We start from the raw sequence: 16,957 nt of genomic DNA, 5'->3' as shown, positions 1-16,957 counted from the left end.
AGGAAGAGACAAGCACAGGCAGTGTGTAAAAGCTGTATTTTAATAGTTCTATTTGGCACCGTGAGGCCCAAACCACAGGACATAAATTACAGCACAAACCATTATAACTACCCAGCCCAGGGTGGGGATCCAGCACCAAGACACACACACCCCCAAGCTAGCAGTAGCAGCAGGTGGGACGTGTTACTGGGCCCCTGTGGGCCAGCTAAGAGGAGTTTTAAAAACAACCACTGGAAAAACATGTTACAAAAACGTTTTCCTGGTTGCAAGTACTAACAGCTAGAGGTTGTTCTGTTAAAAATGAGGTAAGCCACCTTCCTTCATCTGGTGCCTCCACGGCAGGCTATGCCCTCCTCCATCCCCATCCGTCAGGGCTGTCTGGGCCCCTCAGCTCCTATTTGCCCAGGGCTTTCTCCAGGTTGTTCTTGATGGCATCCAAGAAGTCAGTGGTGTTCACATAATGCTCGTTCAGCTTCACACTGAAAATACACAAGGGGGGGAAGACGATGGGTTTGGGGAGGGGAGAATGAGCAGCTCCTATGGCTAGTTGTGCCTTTGACCTGGCCCCATAAGCCGTGGGGTGGCCCTACAACAGCCCAGTTTGTTCCCACCCCAGGAATACGTACTTGCTTAATCCATGAATGCAGCCAGCCAGATCTTTAGTCATTGACCCGCTCTCCACCGTCTCGATGCAGGCCTTCTCCAGAATCTGAGCAAACCTGTGTGGAGCGGAGAGGGAAAGAGTCACAGTTCCTAGCACGGGAACTACCACCACAAGGAACCCCAACAGCTCCCTGCTGCTCTCAGCTACCTGACAGACAGGAAGCGAAGCTCATTTGCTTGCTCAGTCTTGCTGTGCCACTGTTGTTTAAGTGTCAAAGCAATTTACTGGGCTTTACAAAAGTTTATATTTATAGTATACCAACAGTACATTTAAAGCTCACTCACACAGAGCTCAGTCATAAGACTTCCCCCCATCCCTGCCTTTCGTCCTTCAGTAGGACACAGTGTCCCTTGGGCCCCCCTGAATTTTCTCCAATTGAAGTATCTGGGTCACGTGTATGCCCAGGACAGGCCTGCCTCTGTACTTCAAAAAGCCGCTTCCAAGTCCAGCGTAGTAACGACAGTGCTGGTCTGTTTGATGCTGCTGGACAACAGAGCAGCCCTTACTTGATGAGGTCGGCGTTGCTATCTAGCTTTCCTCTGTGTTCCAGGCCTCGCGTCCAGGCAAAGATGCTGGCAATGGGGTTGGTGCTGGTGGGATTTCCCTGCAGCAGCAGAAGGGAACAGGCAAGCATAGTTAATTGCCAGCTAGCCTCTGGCCCAGAGGCAAGGAACCTGTGGCCCTCCAGGTGCTGCTGTTGGGCTTCACCTCCCATCGGCCTAAATCAGCCTGATCAATACTCAGGGATGGCAAGTCTTAAGAGTCAAGCTTAGCATCTGGAGGGCCACAGCTCCCTGCCCTGGGTCTGGTCTGAGATCTGACATGGCAGTGCCACAGCTGGCCAGGAGTCCCTCCACTGGTCTATTTATTTACTCAAGACAGTATTTGCACATCGCCCAGTAACAGTGTTCACTGGGCAGTTTACAACAGTAAAACAATATATTTTAAAAAGCAGCATAATACTTGCAGCAGCAATTAGTAACCTAGTGCAGTAAGATGGACATCTTCACTGAAAGTACACAGCAGATCTAAAATTCAGTGGATTGAAAGTAAGCTGCTGTAAAAAGCCTAGGAAGATAAAGTGGTCTTCACTTGGTGCTGAAGAGTAAATGAATAGGCTGACTAGGACTAAAGAACATGCACGGGGAGCCCTGCTGGGGAGGGCATGCCACGCCACGTGCTGCAGAGCTGACCCACCTTCTGGTGTTCCCGGTAGTGGCGAGTGACCGTGCCATGAGCAGCCTCCGCTTCAATGGTCTTCCCATCCGGGCAGATGAGGACAGAAGTCATGAGGCCAAGTGAGCCAAATCCTAGAAACAAAACCAAACTCCTACAGAGAGGCTACTGCTGACCGGTCCTCAGTGAGGAAGGGGAGGGGCTCCGGGCTGCTCTGCTCCTGTGGCTGGGAGGTACTCCTCCCCTCCTGTGCTCTGGCCTTGCCCTGTGCAGTCTCCCTTCTGGGAATCATTAATCTTGGGCACCTGAGCAACACTTGCCTTTCCCCCCTCAAGAGTAGGAAACTGGCCTTATTAAAATGTTATGCAATGGTGGGGCAGGGCTGTAAGCTCAGTGGTAGAGCACATGATCTGCATGCAGAAGATGCCAGATGAACCAGCAACCTAAATTTGCTGTTATGCAACTGCCTACAGGGGGATGTTCTAGTCCCCTTGAAAGTGCCCTGGTCACATGCGGTGGTAGTAGAAGGGGTAGATATAAATAAATGAATACTACAGCTCCAGAGCAAATTCCCTCTCCTCCGCCCCCTCAAAAACAGAGCCCCCAGCACAGTACCTTGGGCCAGGATGTCAGACTGGACATCTCCGTCGTAGTTCTTGCAAGCCCAGACAAAGCCACCGGCGGATTTCAGCACCTGTGCCACCATGTCATCTATGAGCCGATGCTCGTACCAGATCTTGAGCTTGTCAAAATCAGTCTTGTAGTGCCTATCAGCACAGGATGAGATTTTACCAAGAGACTGAAAGGCAGGCAGGTGCCCTCCAAGCCCAGGGCACCATCAACCCTCCTTTCCTCCCTGCATGAGGCCTCCAAGCCACTCCCATCTCAGTGGGAGGCACAGAGCACCTGGCACGCTGAACTGGGGGAGTGGGGAGAAGGCAGCAAGGCCCACATCTGGTATCTCCCACCCAGCGCATCCTGGCACAGGCCAACAGAGGGTCAGCATGGCTCACTTGTCAAAGATCTCCTGGAAGATGTCTTTGAAACGCCCGTCGTAGGCCTTGAGGATGGTGTTTTTGGTGCTCATGTAAAGGGGCCACTTCTTCTGGATGGCATACTGGAAGCAGCTGTGGGCAAAGCCCGAGATGGACTACAGGAGGCAGAAGGGGGGGGCACTCAGTGCGGCTTGTCTCAGAAGCAACAGCCTGCAGAAGCTGTTCTGGGTTCAGCTGTTCTGGGTTGCCTTGAAGCTATTCAAAGGGGAGCTGGAGGTCCCCAGGAACCAGCCGCTGGCATGCCCAGTTACGAGACCAGGTTCTGGCTGGCATTACCCTCACCTCATCTGTGTTGTACATGCCCATGCCAACGCCCCCACCAGGGAAGTTATACACCTCCCACTCCTTGACTCCGCTGCCATCCTTGGGAGTGAAGACCATCTTAAACGTCCCCGACTTATCCACAACGAAATCTGTGGCTCTGTACTGAAAAGAGAGTCCCAAAGGCAGTTATGAGAGCCTGACAAATTCAAAATGTCTCAAATCCCTACAACAGATCCCACTCTGCCCCCCCCCCCCGCAATTTCTTTCACAGCCAAGATTCATAAGACTGTTCGGTGAAAGAGTGAGGCCGTTCAGAATCCTTTGCCCCCCTCTCGACTGACTGGGAGGGCCAGTTTGAACTCTACTCCTCTGTAGGAAAGGGGTTTTCAAATTCCAGATTAGCCTTACACTAAGGATGTAGGGTGTCGGGGGGAGGCCTTTCCAAAGCCCCTCACAAAGTGCAGGGGGAGGTCAGTTAATTGAGGCTTTTATTTTTCTCCTCCCACCCACTCAACAGGTCCTAGGAAGGGACAAAAATATTTCGGCCACATGCGTGAAGGAATTTAGGGGCAAAGTGGCCTGTCTCCCCACTGACACAGCCGGGTTCAAGGGACACGGATCCAAGGACGTTCATGGTAGCTGACAAGGGCAGTCTTGCCTCATTCCCACCTGGCCAAGCTCTTCAGTGCAGCAGACGGACGTTCCTAAGCAAAGGCGCCTTAGGCCCCTGCACGCTTTTTGCAGAGCCTGCTTTGCAGCAGCTCCACTGTTCTGTTCCTGCTGGCCTTGGCTGAGGAACGCAGGAGGAGAGAGGGGATCAGCGGGCAGATCCTGCTGTAACCTCCCCGGGGCCGGGTGGCCCAGAAGGAGGAAGAGTTCAGAGCAAAGGCCAGCTGGTTGCCGCAGCTGCCTTCTCCCTCAGCCCAGCTCTCCTGGGTGGGCAGGAGGGCAGAGCAACTTGTGGAGGAAAACGCCCTCCTATGCTGCCATCCCTACAGCAGAGGGCAAAGGGAGGTGGACTCCTCACAACACTCCTCCAGGAAGCGCCAGCAAAGGGCAGGTGCTCCACTGGTGGAAGCAGAAAGGGCAGGGAAGGTCAGCAAGCCTCTCCTGCCCACCCTGATAACGTCATTAGCTGGGACGGGGGGGGACACACAAGAGGTGCGGCCACCACCCCCAAGTGCTTTTTGAGCTCTCCGGCTGATTCACATTCCCACCCCCAAGCAGCTCACTGGCAGGGTGGTGGGAGCCTACAAGGAGTGGGTACACTAGAGAGTGCTTGAGTTGTAAGTGCCACAGGAAAGGACGCCCACCCCTCGCTCTCCCTCTACCCCTCCAGCTGTAGCCACGGCACATGCATTGCACGGAGGTCACCATCAAAATCTCAGATGCTTTAGCGCTGGGTGAGACAGGTCCCAGGGTGCCTTTGCCTCAGAAGGCAGGAAAGGCCTTTCCGGGCTGGCCTCAGCTGCTACAGCCATAGAGTCTGAAACCTCCTAGAATTCCACAGGGCGGGTGGTGTCTGCAGCGGTCTGCAGAGGCTCCAAAAGCATTCCAGGAACCCTCCTTGCACCTCGGAGGAAGTCTGTGAAGCGGGCCGGCTCAGGCACGGGGGGACGCCTCCCAGTAGTCGTGCGTGTTAAACAGCCAAATGCTGCCTTGGAAGAGATTTCCTCTATTTTAGAGCTCCTGCAGGGTGGGCTTAATAAAGGCTGCAACCCTAGCACTACGGAAAGGAGCGAGGAGTGGAAGGCTTCAATAGTTCACCATTCTCACATTTTTCACAGGTTTTTCTCTTGTGAATCTTCCTGTGGCCCGTGACGCCCCAGGTGGACACTCTGGTGGGGCCTCCCTTGGAGACCAACTCCGCAGACCCGTTTCCTGGTGGCTGTTAGCTTGGCCAGAAGGGTCTCTGAATTCGGGATGCATTTCTTACAAAGCCAGAGCAGCGCTGTTCATTCGTGCCAAACATTCATTCTGTGTTTCGCAGTTTGCACGATGGTCTTTCCCTTATTTCACCCTAACCCAGAGCTACCTACAGGAGAGCTAGACGTTCGAAGGGCTCTTTGCTTCTAGCTAGTTACAGCTGCAGATACTAGACTATCCGAGGCCTTGTTCGTCTGTGAACCTTTGTGGGGAAACGTGACTCCTTGTCAGCGGTTCCAGGGAAAACATGGCATTTATAACTGTAAATGTCCTGTTCTGGGGAGAGTAAGGGGAGCCTTCCGCCTGCCTCTGATGACATCTTGGGCAATGTCAGTTTGTCCTTCTGGGGAATCAGCTACATGAAAGGACATAGCTAGAGACTGGGGGGAAGAGCCCCCCACCCACTTTTCATCTCTCCATCTGCTTTTTCTGTCTCCTCCTGGATGACTGTCGGCCGTCAAGTTCTCTGCCCACATCAGCCTTTCTGTTTGCATTCTTAATTTGTTTTGCTTTTTTTGGAGGAGTTCCTGCTCTTTCCAATCCAGTCTAGGAGGTAGGAGCCCCCGTTACTTGCAGAGGAGTCACATTCAAGCCAGCCTCCCACAGATGGGAGCAGCAATGTCAAAGGATTCCAAACGCCCCTCCTAACTCTCCCCCAGAAAAGGACATTCACAGTAAGAACATTCCTGTTTTTCTCTTCGGACTTTGTTCCTAATAGAATATTACACAGACTTTGAATTCAGAGTAATTTTTTTAAAAAATAAACCCAAGTATCTGGTCCTCAAGGATGATGGGTATTTGTTATCCAAGCTTTTACTACTCCTTCCTGACCCGCCAGCAGGATTCCAACTACATTCCCTTGCTACTCTTCACTTTGTGCATACCTGAGGGAGGGAGGCAGACTGGGGCGGAAAAGATAATCAAAATGCAATGGACAAGGTATAGAGAGACTAGCCACTCTACTCCAAAAGATTTGCAGAGGGGTATTCCCCACTGCGTCCATTGCACTTCCCACCCTGTTCGGAATCTGCAGGCAGGCTGCAACCGAACAGAGCATGTAACCCAACTCTTAACATTCTCGCAGAATTTACCAGCTGCCCTGATCATCGCACCGGTAGAGGTGCACCACACTGCCCTCCTCCCTTCCCACCAACCTGGTCGCCGTGGGCATGTCTGCCAATGACAATGGGCTTTGTCCACCCGGTTACCAGGCGAGGAATGTTCTTGCAGATGATCGGATCCCTGAAGACGGTCCCACCGAGGATGTTCCTGATGGTGCCGTTAGGGCTCCTCCACATCTTCTTGAGTTTGAATTCTAGGGAAATTGGAGGGGAGAATAAGCCAGAGGGAGATCACATTCCCATTGCTCCAGAAACAGCACAGCTTTCTGTGGAAAAGGCCACAGTTAAGAGGTGGAGTGTCTGATTCGCATACAGAAGATCCCAAGTTAAGTTTCTGGCACCTGCAAGTGAGGCTGAGAATGCCCCATCTGATGCCCTGGAGAGCCAATGAGCTAGACTGGCCCAGGTCGCTTCCCCGGTTCCCAGCCTAGGCGCTACCTTAGCGCCAACTCCAGCTGTCCCAAGAGAAAAGAGGACCCTTCCTTCCAGAAACTGAACTGACGCCCCCCTCTCTCTCCCTTTGTGCTCTTGGCTCGTCTTACATGTGGGGGGCTGCACTGCATCACTGGCCAGCCCCAAATCCCCCACATACCTTCCACGCGGGCCTCATCGGGGGTGATCGTGGCACACTTGACTGCCACACTGTATTTCTGGGTGGCCAGAGCTGAGTCAATGGTGATCTGGTCATCAGTCCGGTCTCGATTCGGCAGCCCCAAGTCAAAGTACTTCAGCTGGACATCTACATTGGGCAGGATCAGCTGGGGAGGGGGGCAGAATGAGGAAACCAGTGAGGAGAAAGACCGTGCAGCCCTCGCTGTGGAGCTCAGTGTGTATCAGCCTCCAACTGCAGAAGGCCCACCCAAGATGTGCCTCAGAAAGGTTCCTCACCAAGTGCCCTTCCCACACAAGCAATAAATGCATGTTTGCTCTTCAATGTTGTACACGTTATCCAGACTATTTCCCTCAAGGAAGCGCTTCTGCTGCAAGGATGATACCTTGACTAAGCCCTCCAAACACAATAGTCTGTCTGGGGGGAAACGGGGCACTTCCCTGCCCCAGCCTTCCCCAACCTGGTGCCCTCCAGATGTTTGGGCCTCAGGTCCCATCACGCTGGCTGGGACTGGTTGCAGTTATTGGCCAACATACCAGGTTGGGGAAGGTTGCCATACTTTATATTAACTCATTCTTTGCCACTGCTGACCGTGGAATATGGCTGCATCATTTGCTATTCCCAAGATATATCCAGTGATGAAAATTATGAAGGGAAAAACCAGCGCTCTCTGCCCCCACCGTTTATAATGTTATAGATCTCTATCATGCTTCCTCTATCATGCATTTCCCCCCCCAAACCTAAGAAACCCAAAACTCATTAGCCTTCTACTTCGGAGAAAAACATGTTCCAGCCCCTTCATTGTCTGGTGCCCTTTGCTTCACCTCTCCCAACACAGTGTGCCATTTTAGAACCAGGACGGTGCCACTAAGATACACGCCGTGACTGTGGTCATCGCTGTGCTGTTTTCAGCCCAGTGGGTCTGAAGCCCTCAGGTACCTTCTCCTTGATGAAGGCCCAGATGATCCGAGTCATCTCATCTCCATCCATCTCCACCACAGGGTTGGCCACCTTGATCCTCCGATCAGCATCTGAGGGGAAAAGGTGTCAGGATAGCCACGGCCCTTTGGCCTGGGCCTTGGCATCACCAGTGACTAACTGTCTGTTGCCACTGAGGATTCCCTGCAACGTGAGAGAAGTTCTGGTAGCTTATTAAGCGCGAGGTGAGTCACTGGGTGCAGAAGCCTTGGCAGCCCTGGGGGACATGCGCAGCCTCCTCCTGTGACTCCACGGCACAGCCGAGGGCTACCCCCAGCACCCACCCCAGCTTGAGTCAGAGCCCCACACTGCCAACCGACAACACTGTGTCAAGACATAGCTGCAGAGTGCTTGGAGGAACCAAGGCTAGAAAACCCCCAGGTCGTTGGGAGATGTCTTGAGCCCTGTGCCCCACTCCGAGGACAGATCCGGAGGGCACAGAGATCTCGTCTGTCTACACGCCTCCCTTGCGGAAGCTGCCGGTGCTTCTTCAGCAAGGCTTTCCCCTTCATATATGCCAAACAACAGACACTGGGGCTTCTTAAGAATCTGAAGTATTTTTCCAGCTCTGTGGAGAACAGACACGTGTGGAGCTCCTGTGTCCTGGCCAGCCTGTCTCCTGCACTGACTGATCCTGGCGAAGGGAAAGTGAATGTGCTGCTGCTGCTGCTGCTGCTCTCAATGGCTCCCTGATCCCAGCTCAGCCCAAAGCCCCGACTTTCACAAGCCACAAGGCAAGCAAATTTGCCAGGGCTGAGGCTCCTCTGCTGGGGATCTGGCCACAGCCCTCTTTCACACATGCAGGAGCAGCAGCTCCAGCCAGTCCAGTGACAAGGTCACCCTTGAGGACAGTGGGCAACCAGCAGGCACACCGCCCTCTGCGGCCACCTTCCTGCCCCCTCCCCCTAGAGTGAGCTGGCTCTGCTCCGCAACAGGTGCTCCAGGCCAGAGGCCAGCTGCTCCAGGCAGGTGGAGGCACCCACACTCTCTGCCTGGGGTTCCCACCCACACGCTGGGGAAAAGGGCTCTAGGACACATGGGACAGAGTTTTCTCAGGGGAAAGGAGGGGGGGTCAGGCACAAGGGCTGACCTCAAGGGGAGAGGCAACCTAACTGCCTGCCGAGTTCCCAGGCCTGGCACAGCCGCAAAGAACCAGACGGGGTGCTTGCCCCATATCTGCGGGCAGGGCAGTGTCTTAATGTCCTCTCCCCAAATGCGTGTTTGGCCAGCTTCGTTCTGCACAGCACAGGCCCGCCGGGGGAGCATGCCAGGTCCGGGCCGGGCCGGGCCGGGCCGGGCCGGGGGCCACCCACCCCCTCCCTCACCCCCTCCCCTTCTCCCTCTCCCAGGCCAACTGAGGCGCTTTTGAGGCGAAGACGTCACTGACGGGCGAAAGAGGATCTGGAGAGGGGCTGTCAGGAGGTGGGCCTAACAGCACCGCAGCTGCAGGACAACTCCCGAGGGAGAAACGCCACGCCGCGCAGAGGCCGGCAAAGCCTCGCTGGCGGGTGCGGCTCCACCCCAGGCAGCCGGCACTAAATATAGTCCCCGGGGCAGGCCCGGGCTGGAGAGGCGGCTGGCGCGGCCTGGATGGGCAGCCCAAGGTCACCGGCAGAGCGGCCCGGAGGAGCGCGGCGCTCGATCCTGCGCCCGAGCCACGCCGCTTCCTGACCCGCGCAAGGGCAAGGCAAAAGCGCCGGGCGACCCGGAGGCAGCAATCGCCCAGCCGCCGCCTTCTCCGGGGCTCCGGAGGCGCTTCGCGCTGCCAGGCCCGGGAAGGCGAAAGCGCCGAAAGTCCCTGCCCTGCCTCCCAGCCGAGCCGGGTCCACTTACAGTGCCTCCGCGGCGGGCGTTGCGAGGAGCTCAGCACCGGGAGCAGTGCGGCAGGAGAGCGTCCCAAAGCAGCCGAGGCGACGGCGGGCCCTGCGGCGCGGAGGTAGAGGGCCATCGCGGAGGCGGGCGAAGGAAGAGGAAAGGGAGGACGTGCGAGCGGCGGCGGCGAGCACAGCACCCGGGCGGCGGGCGAGCCAGGCGTAGTCGATGGAGCGCCCCCCCCCCCGCGCCTGCCCTGCGTCCCCCATTGGGCCCTCCCCGGGCGGGGCGGAGCGGGGCGGCGCGGCGAGGGAGGGATCGGGGCCGGGGAGAGCCACGCGGCGGGACGCCTCCTCCGCGCCACGTGCGCGGCGCCTTTGTTCTTTCGCGTCCCCGCGGGCGACTCGCCTGCCTGCCTCCCCCAGGCTTGTTTCCCAGCCCCCGGGCAATTCAAAGGCAGCGCTAGCTCAGCTTTCCCCGACGACCCCCCCTTAGATGTGCCCCCCCGAGAAGGGGCACACACACACAGTGGGGTGCCCCAGGCCCCTCGCCGCCTTCCCCCCGCCCTGTCTTTGGCCCACAGTAGCCGCAGCCCGCCAGGCGGCCCACCCCGTCGCGAGCGCCAAGGCCAGGCGCCGCTGCGATAAGAGGCATCCATCAAGGAGAGAGGCGAAAGGCAGCATCCGGTAGGCGCTACTGGTCTGGAGGTGGCGGCGGCCTGCCGGCCTTCCTGCCCTCGAGGCTCAGGGCTGAAGAGCATCGGCAGAGCCGCCAGTCGCCCCTAATCCGAGGGGCCGGGGCAGAGCGGAGCAGAGTCCTGCTCTGGAAAGGCAGTCACCGACGGCTCCCCAGCCCGGCAACGCGCAGTGTCCAAGAGAGGCGGCGTGGTGATGGGCTGGCCTCCTTCTGAGGGCTCCCTCGGCGGCATTCAGCCTGCGCGCCCCAAGAAACCATCCCAACAGCCCAGTCCAGCCGGGGGGGGAGGCGGGGAGAGCCCCTTTGGGCAGGCAGGAGGGCCGGCGCTGGGGAGTGGCACCCACGGGGATTACTGCCAGGCTGGGGAGGCGGGCACTGAGCACAGAGGGACCGGAGGGGTCGGCTCCTGCGCTCCGTGGGACCCAGGCTCCGCTGCTCCAGCCGCTTTTGGCGGCCAGATCGCTGGGCTCGGCGGCTGGCTCAGACCACAGCGCCCAGTTCTTCTCCGAGAGGCCAGCCGGATGCCCCCGTCGGAAGCCCGCAAGCAAGATGCGAAGGCAGAGCAACGCTCCCCGCTGGTGAGCCCCAGCTCTGGTATTCAGAAGAGTGTTGTCTCCAGCAGTGGAGGGGAGTATAGCTGTCGTGGCCAGTAGCCACTGTTGGCTTTATTCTCCGCCATGAATTTGCCTAATCCTCTTTTAAACTGAACGACCATCTCCCCCGTGCATCTCCAGCCCATCACCGCCTCCTGCAGATAACATCTTATCAGGAGGTCCCTTCTGCACAATTCAGGAATCGGGCCTTTAGTTCCAACCTTCCCTTTGAAATTCCCTCCCATTGCATGTTAGACAGGCACTGTCTGTTGTCTTTTCAGTGGCGCCTGCAGACCTCAAAACAAGCCTTTTAAGTATTGATCTTTTGTTTTCAAGATGTTTCTGTTGTTTTGTTGCTTGTTGTTTACTGCCCTCAGCTCCTTTTGGGAGGAATGGGATATGCATTTAATAAATAAACTGGTTTTAGGCTCCTTCCTCCTCAGGGGCACAAAGTCCAGGGGAGGGATGGGACCTGGATGGGGCAAATGCCCTCTGGCCGGGGAGGGGGCTACGGGTGCCTAGACCCAGCCTACAGGGACGCCCAAGGAGGCCCTCTTAAATAGCCTGCGGCCCTGCTGATGCCAGCGCAGTTTAGCTGGAACCTCACACACTCCCAGAACACCAATAGAGGATCAAAAAAATCCCACCACTCCAGAAAGGACAAGAAGGGTGACGCTCTGCAGCATCCGTGGCTACACTGCCAGGTGCGGCAAACATGGAGCAACAGCCAGGACCCTCCCACCCACGCGGAGGCCGAGTGAGGTGAGAGAGGAGGGGTGGCTGACCTGGGCCTCCCCAGCCACAAGGGCAGTTGGGCAATTTTAGACTCTGGACTTGTGGGACCTTGAGAGGGTCGTGTGGATGACTTGGTCCCCTTCACAACGTGGTCAGCCAACGATCCTCTGTTTGAGTTGGCCCTCCTGCGCGTTCTGCTGATTGGGACCCTGGACTTTATCCCCAAAGTGGGATGGAAGCAAAACTGCAACCCCATATGGCTGTGGGCTATAGGGGGAGGGGGGCTTGCTTGTGTGCATATGGAGCGGCCTGTCCTGTTACACAGCTCCTGTTGGGTCAGAAAGCAAGACAACAGGAGTAGCTGCCAGGATCTTGCTTGACCAGACCCCAGAGAGACCTCCTCAGAGGAAGAGGCGGGGACCCCAAAGAACGGCTCTGGCCCTAATTACTTGGCCTCATTGCCAAACTGCTTGCCCCACAAGCCCTTCCTGAGCCTGCCTTCACCCTGGATTCCCTCATCCCATTGCTGCCCCCCCGGACTACAATGATAGAGTTGGAAGGGGCCCATAAGGCCATCGAGTCCAACCCCGTGCTCAATCAGGAATCCAACTCAAAGCATCCCCAACAGAAGGCTGTCCAGCTGCCTCTTGAAGGCCTCCAGAGATGGAGAGCCCATTAGTTCCATTGCCATACCTCTCATTGCTCTGAGGCCAAAAAGGGGCTTGTCTTTTCCCCAGAGATATCCTGGCCCGTGGTCCCCCCTCACATGTTCTAAGGGCTAAATGACTTGTGATGCTCAGCACCTCCCTTGGAGTTGCCTGTTTTGTGCTATTTTACCATCAATGGCAGGTGTAGGTGCGGGGGTCAGAGCTGGGAGGCACACTGCATAGGGATGGTGCCTATAACCCTTTCCTCCCCCCCGCCGTGGTTCTGACATAAATGAGGAGCATCTGATTTGCATGCTGATGGTCCTGGGTTCAGTCGTCAGCACCTCCAGGTGCGGCTGGGGGAAAGAGCCCATTTGAAACCCTGGATAGCCACTGCTGGTCAGGGATTGCAGACCTGTGGGCTCCAACTCCCATCGTTCCTGACCCCTGGACATGCTGGCTGGAGGTGATGGAAATTGGAATCCAGCAACCTTTGAAGGGCCTCTGCCCCCACCCCCCGGTTCCCCAGGCCTGCCGTAGATGGTACTAAGCCAGATCAGCCGATGGCCTGACTAAGTCAGAGGTAGCCAGTGGCGGTGTCCTCCAGATGTTTTTGGATTCTAACTCCCATCAGCCCCAGGAAGCATGACCAAGGGTAGAGGATGATGGGGTCCCAAACATCTGGAGGGCACCTCGGTGTTTGCTCCTGGCCTAGGTAGAAGGCAGAGTCCTTTGTTCCCTTCCCTGGAAGCTGTTATGAGTCCTGGGCAGGACACTCCTGTTGGTGCCCATGGAAGGTTACAGCTTCAGAGGGCAATTTTTATCAGGAGTTTAGTGGAGAGGAAAGAGTTAAGCAATCCGTTTCCCCCCTGCACAAAATCCAGTTCTGAATCCCCCCCCCTTTTCACCTGCTATTAACAAAGACACACAGACACAGGAAGTGACAGGAGACCACACGTGTCCATTTGTGTGGCATCTCCTTGTCTGCATCCATATTCAACTGTGTGTTACCATCTCCACCTCTTGCTCACTCATCTCCCTGCAGAGCAGATTCGTGGGGTGTGGTGATAGGGAAGGGAAGGTTCAGGACTGGGGCAAGGGGGGACTGGGCCAGAATTCGAGAAGAGACTCGTACCCCGGCAGAACGGGAAAGGAGCCTGAACTCCTCCAGCTTGCTTGTGTTTGGAAATGTTTTCCATCCGCACTGAGGAGGGAGAGGCCCGGCTGAGGCTGCTTTGTGTCCAAAACACGTCAGCCAAGCCAGCGTGCCTGGCAGTGGGCAAGCAGCAATGGCAAGCAGCGCCAACTTTGGGGCGGTGGGGGCTGGCTGGGCTGGGTTCTGCACATGCTCCGGGGCACCTGCCCATGGCATTGCTGAGCATAACCAACCAGGAGGTGGCGGCTCAGGGCCTAGCCGCCCTGGGCTCCTGCTGGGAGGACCCTCAGCCAGTACCCCCACCCCTCGCTCCCTAGAGTTCTCAGCCAGGCTGCTCCTGCACCAAGGCCAGCTCCCCATCCTAGCCCTCATTTGCCCACTTGCTTGTTTGCCAGCCGGGCTTCCTCCTGGGGAAGAGAGGAGATGGTGGCAAGAAGCCCTGCCTGTCAGGCAAGCACCACAGGAGCAGGCAGCAACAGCAGCAGTTGCACCAGGACAGAGCCAGAGGTCCCTGCATGTGTGTGAGGAAATGGGGCTGGTGTTGCCTTGGCTCATCCTGAGTGTGAGCATGTATGACCATCAAACAAAACTCTTTTGTTTTCTGTACAGTTTGTTGACTGTTTAATGCATATATTGACCTGCAATCGATTACCTGCTCTGCAAGTGTTTTCAGTTCTCTGCCATGGATTCGCTGATTGTCCTTTAGACGGGTCTCAGGGTTATGCATCTGTGAAATGGGTAAATGTCATCTAGAATTACATCTACGTGTTTAATTTCTTTAAAATGTGCTGCACAAGCATGTGCTTGGGGCTCATCTGCTGCTTGAGATATCTGCCCTGCATGCACTCTTCATTGCTGCTTGAGACACAGTTGGAATCTGGACTCTTTTAGGTTGGTCTGCTAATCGTGGGTGGGTGTGCCGCTTGTCCATTGAGCAGGAGGTTGGACTCGATGGCCTTATAGACCCCTTCCATCTCTACTGTTCTGTGCCTGGGCCTGGCTGTTTCCCGGGGAGGAGGGAATACCTGGACCTGATCAAGAGACTTTTGGCCTCCACCCATGCCACACGGCCTGTTCATCCTTGTTGCTCCTGGTGTGGCTGGCCGTGGCTGGCAGGGCATGGGCTAGCCAGAGGGAGGCTGGGCCCTTGCTCTCCTTCTCACTTGGGCCTTCTGCCTCTGATTCCCACAAGGAAAGTGTCAGATGTGCAACCTGGTCCTAGGCAGGGTTTGGCAAACTTCAGTTCAAGCTGTGAGTTTGCCCAGGATTCTTTTCAACAGCAGCTGTGCGATTCTGGAATTGCCAGCCTTGTCAGCTTTAAGACAAGATCTTTTAATTGAGCACAGATATGATGACTTAACAGATATAAAAGCACAAAATTTCCTCATAATTACAGTATGTAAAATTTTCTCACGGATTCAAAAACTATGTTGTTGACTTTAGAAACCACGTAGAAGACTCCTCTGCAGCACCCAACATGCTTTGGCGGCAGCTCTGAATTCCAAGCCCAAAACGACCTGTTTGTACAGCTTGTATGTGTGCGGGAGGGTAAAAACAGGGAATCATAAGTAAAATAAATAATTTTGCATATGGTGGAGTTACGAATTTTATTTCAAAAGCCATGATTCGGATGAGTGAACCACTTGCTGTTGTCTTCACTGGGGTTAATGCATACATCATTGTGAATAGTTGCTGCTACCATTCCTGGATGGAAATGAGAGCTGGCTTCTGGTGTTTATCCTCATCCTCAAAGACCCAAGCTTTCTGTTAACCTGTGGCGCAAGAATCTTGCCCACTGCGTCAAGTACCCAGAGCCTGTAGCTTGCATTTGTAGGACTAACAGGTTCCGAAGGTCTATAGGTCCACTTGTATTAATGACACAGTAGCAGGAAAGCTACCTTAGGGCAAAAGAGGCTGTGCCTATCTCTGGGGCAAACTGGAGGCAAGATTTCAACTTTTTTCAGGTGCAGATATTTAAAAATAGCTTCCCCCCCCCAAAAAAAATCATGTTAGCTGCCCTTTGCTTCAGATTGTAAGGACAGGATATAAAAGTACTAAACAAATAGAAACAATCTCAGAAGCTTCATCTGTGGGAGACAATGTTGTTGAATGAGAATAGACACCCCAAAGCAGAAAAGTGCACCCCAGTCCCCCCAGTGGTTAAGGTAGACAAGAAAGTCTGGAGACAGGGATCCCCAGTCAACATGGCCAGTGGTCAGAGTTCATGAGATTTGTAGTTCAACAACTTCTGGAGAGCTACAGTACCCCCTTCCCTGCCCTAAGGACTGTCCCAGCCAGACAAATACCCCTGAAATTAAATATTTAGCAGAACATAACGTAACACAGGCACTATCTGCACTATACATTTAAAGCGGCATCATACCACTGTAGACAATCATGTCTTCCCCAAAAGAATCCGGAGAACTGTAGTTTGTTCAGGGTGCTGAGAGTGGTAAGGAGACTTCTCTTCCCCTCCCAGAGCTACAATACCTGGAGTGGTTTCACAGTCAATCCTTCTTACCAGGGACTTCTGGGAATTGTGGCTCTGTAAAGGGAATAGGGGCCTCCTAACAACTCTCAGTGCCCCTAACAGACTACAGTTCCCAGGATTCTTTGGGGGAAGCCACAACTGTTTATTGCAGGATAATGTTGCTTTAAAGGTATAGCGCAGATAGGACCCTAGCATCAGTTGAGGAGGAGGGAACAGCACAGGAAGGTAGCAGCTAAAGCCGACCCACCCCCTCCCCTGGAACTTACAAAACAAGATGTGCCTCTAAGCTTGAGACCCTGATTGTGAGTGAGCCCCTCTGACCACAGTGAAATGCAGTCCAGGCAGCTCTTAAAGAAACCTGCCAACGCTGCAGATACTGCAACTGAGACCCCGAACAAAGGGCAGGGTGCCTTGTAAAAAGTTCATACCAGAAGACCTTGAAAAACACAGGCATGGAAAACCTCATTGTGGGCCTTTGCTGAAGAGGTAAAGGGCTCTAAACCAGAAAACGTGCTTCTTTGCAAGGTGACTCAGCCAGCTCCTGCCACTGGAGGAGGGTGTGAGTTTAAAGCAGGCACTAAACAGGCTTGGCCTTGTTTGCCTTGGAGCCTGATTGTGCTCTTTGCCTTCCCAGAGCCTGGGTGGTGTCTGGCTGCTCTCCTGGGGATTGTGGTGCCTTTTATTATGTTTTCATATGTTGCCCTTATTGAAATTGCAGAACCACCCTGGTATTATTGGTGAAGGGTGGTATAGAAATGTTGTTAAGAAATAAAGAGTATGCATACAATGCTGGCCAGAGTTAATTCTCTGTGAATTCTTTGAGCAAGCCTCTCTTTCTGGCTCCAGTAATATCATCTCCTTTGTTTGATAGTGCATAAATATCACAAATCCCATATCTCAGTTAGGATCTCTGCTTGTCCATGAGAGGAGTGAGATGGTGCACACTCTCCACTGCAGGGGATGCAGTCTTGTCATGGATCAGACACACAACCAGGACAGCCTCATCCAATATCTTAGCATACAGGCCTCTATA

The 16,957-nt window shown here is 54.8% G+C and overlaps 2 protein-coding genes across 3 annotated transcripts; one reads left to right on the top strand and one right to left on the bottom strand.

Annotated features, from left to right (window-relative positions):
• Window positions 1-22: 22 nt before the first annotated feature.
• Window positions 23-11,208, bottom strand: IDH2 (isocitrate dehydrogenase (NADP(+)) 2). 2 transcript variants are annotated; one of them, XM_061595265.1, is made up of 11 exons: window positions 11,191-11,208; window positions 7,756-7,847; window positions 6,799-6,964; window positions 6,240-6,400; window positions 3,178-3,321; window positions 2,854-2,990; window positions 2,456-2,607; window positions 1,862-1,974; window positions 1,171-1,268; window positions 627-719; window positions 23-479 (listed from the first exon to the last, which is right to left on the bottom strand). In XM_061595265.1, exons 2-11 carry the CDS (start codon window positions 7,804-7,806, stop codon window positions 395-397), a joined length of 1,200 nt encoding a protein of 399 aa, XP_061451249.1. In that variant the 5' UTR covers window positions 7,807-7,847; window positions 11,191-11,208; the 3' UTR covers window positions 23-394. The 2 variants fall into 2 exon arrangements, with proteins under 2 accessions (XP_061451249.1, XP_061451248.1); XM_061595264.1 differs by lacking the exon at window positions 11,191-11,208 and adding an exon at window positions 9,628-9,982.
• Window positions 9,002-15,030, top strand: LOC133369752 (uncharacterized). Its single transcript, XM_061595272.1, has 3 exons — window positions 9,002-10,880; window positions 14,043-14,171; window positions 14,877-15,030. The coding sequence occupies exons 1-3, from the start codon at window positions 10,497-10,499 to the stop codon at window positions 15,003-15,005; spliced, it is 642 nt and encodes a 213-aa protein (XP_061451256.1). The 5' UTR covers window positions 9,002-10,496; the 3' UTR covers window positions 15,006-15,030.
• Window positions 15,031-16,957: the final 1,927 nt, after the last annotated feature.

This window comes from Rhineura floridana, chromosome 14 (assembly GCF_030035675.1).
Source record: "Rhineura floridana isolate rRhiFlo1 chromosome 14, rRhiFlo1.hap2, whole genome shotgun sequence".
Taxonomy (NCBI): Eukaryota; Metazoa; Chordata; class Lepidosauria; order Squamata; family Rhineuridae; genus Rhineura; species Rhineura floridana.
The sequence above is the reverse complement of the archived record's forward strand: the minus strand, read 5'-3'. Positions and strand labels throughout refer to the sequence as shown.

Excerpts from the sequence above, each read along its gene's own strand:
- IDH2 (XM_061595264.1), bottom strand. The coding sequence starts at position 9,742 with ATGGCCCTCTACCTCCGCGCCGCAGGGCCCGCCGTCGCCTCGGCTGCT. Across the intron at positions 6,965-7,755 it reads GGGCCTTCATCAAGGAGAAG|CTGATCCTGCCCAATGTAGA; the intron begins GTACCTGAGGGC and ends CCCCCTCCCCAG. Across the intron at positions 1,975-2,455 it reads GTCTGACATCCTGGCCCAAG|GATTTGGCTCACTTGGCCTC; the intron begins GTACTGTGCTGG and ends TTTTGTTTCTAG.
- LOC133369752 (XM_061595272.1), top strand. The coding sequence starts at position 10,497 with ATGGGCTGGCCTCCTTCTGAGGGCTCCCTCGGCGGCATTCAGCCTGCG. Across the intron at positions 10,881-14,042 it reads CAGAGCAACGCTCCCCGCTG|TTTGTTGACTGTTTAATGCA; the intron begins GTGAGCCCCAGC and ends TTTTCTGTACAG. Across the intron at positions 14,172-14,876 it reads GTTATGCATCTGTGAAATGG|AAACCACGTAGAAGACTCCT; the intron begins GTAAATGTCATC and ends TGTTGACTTTAG.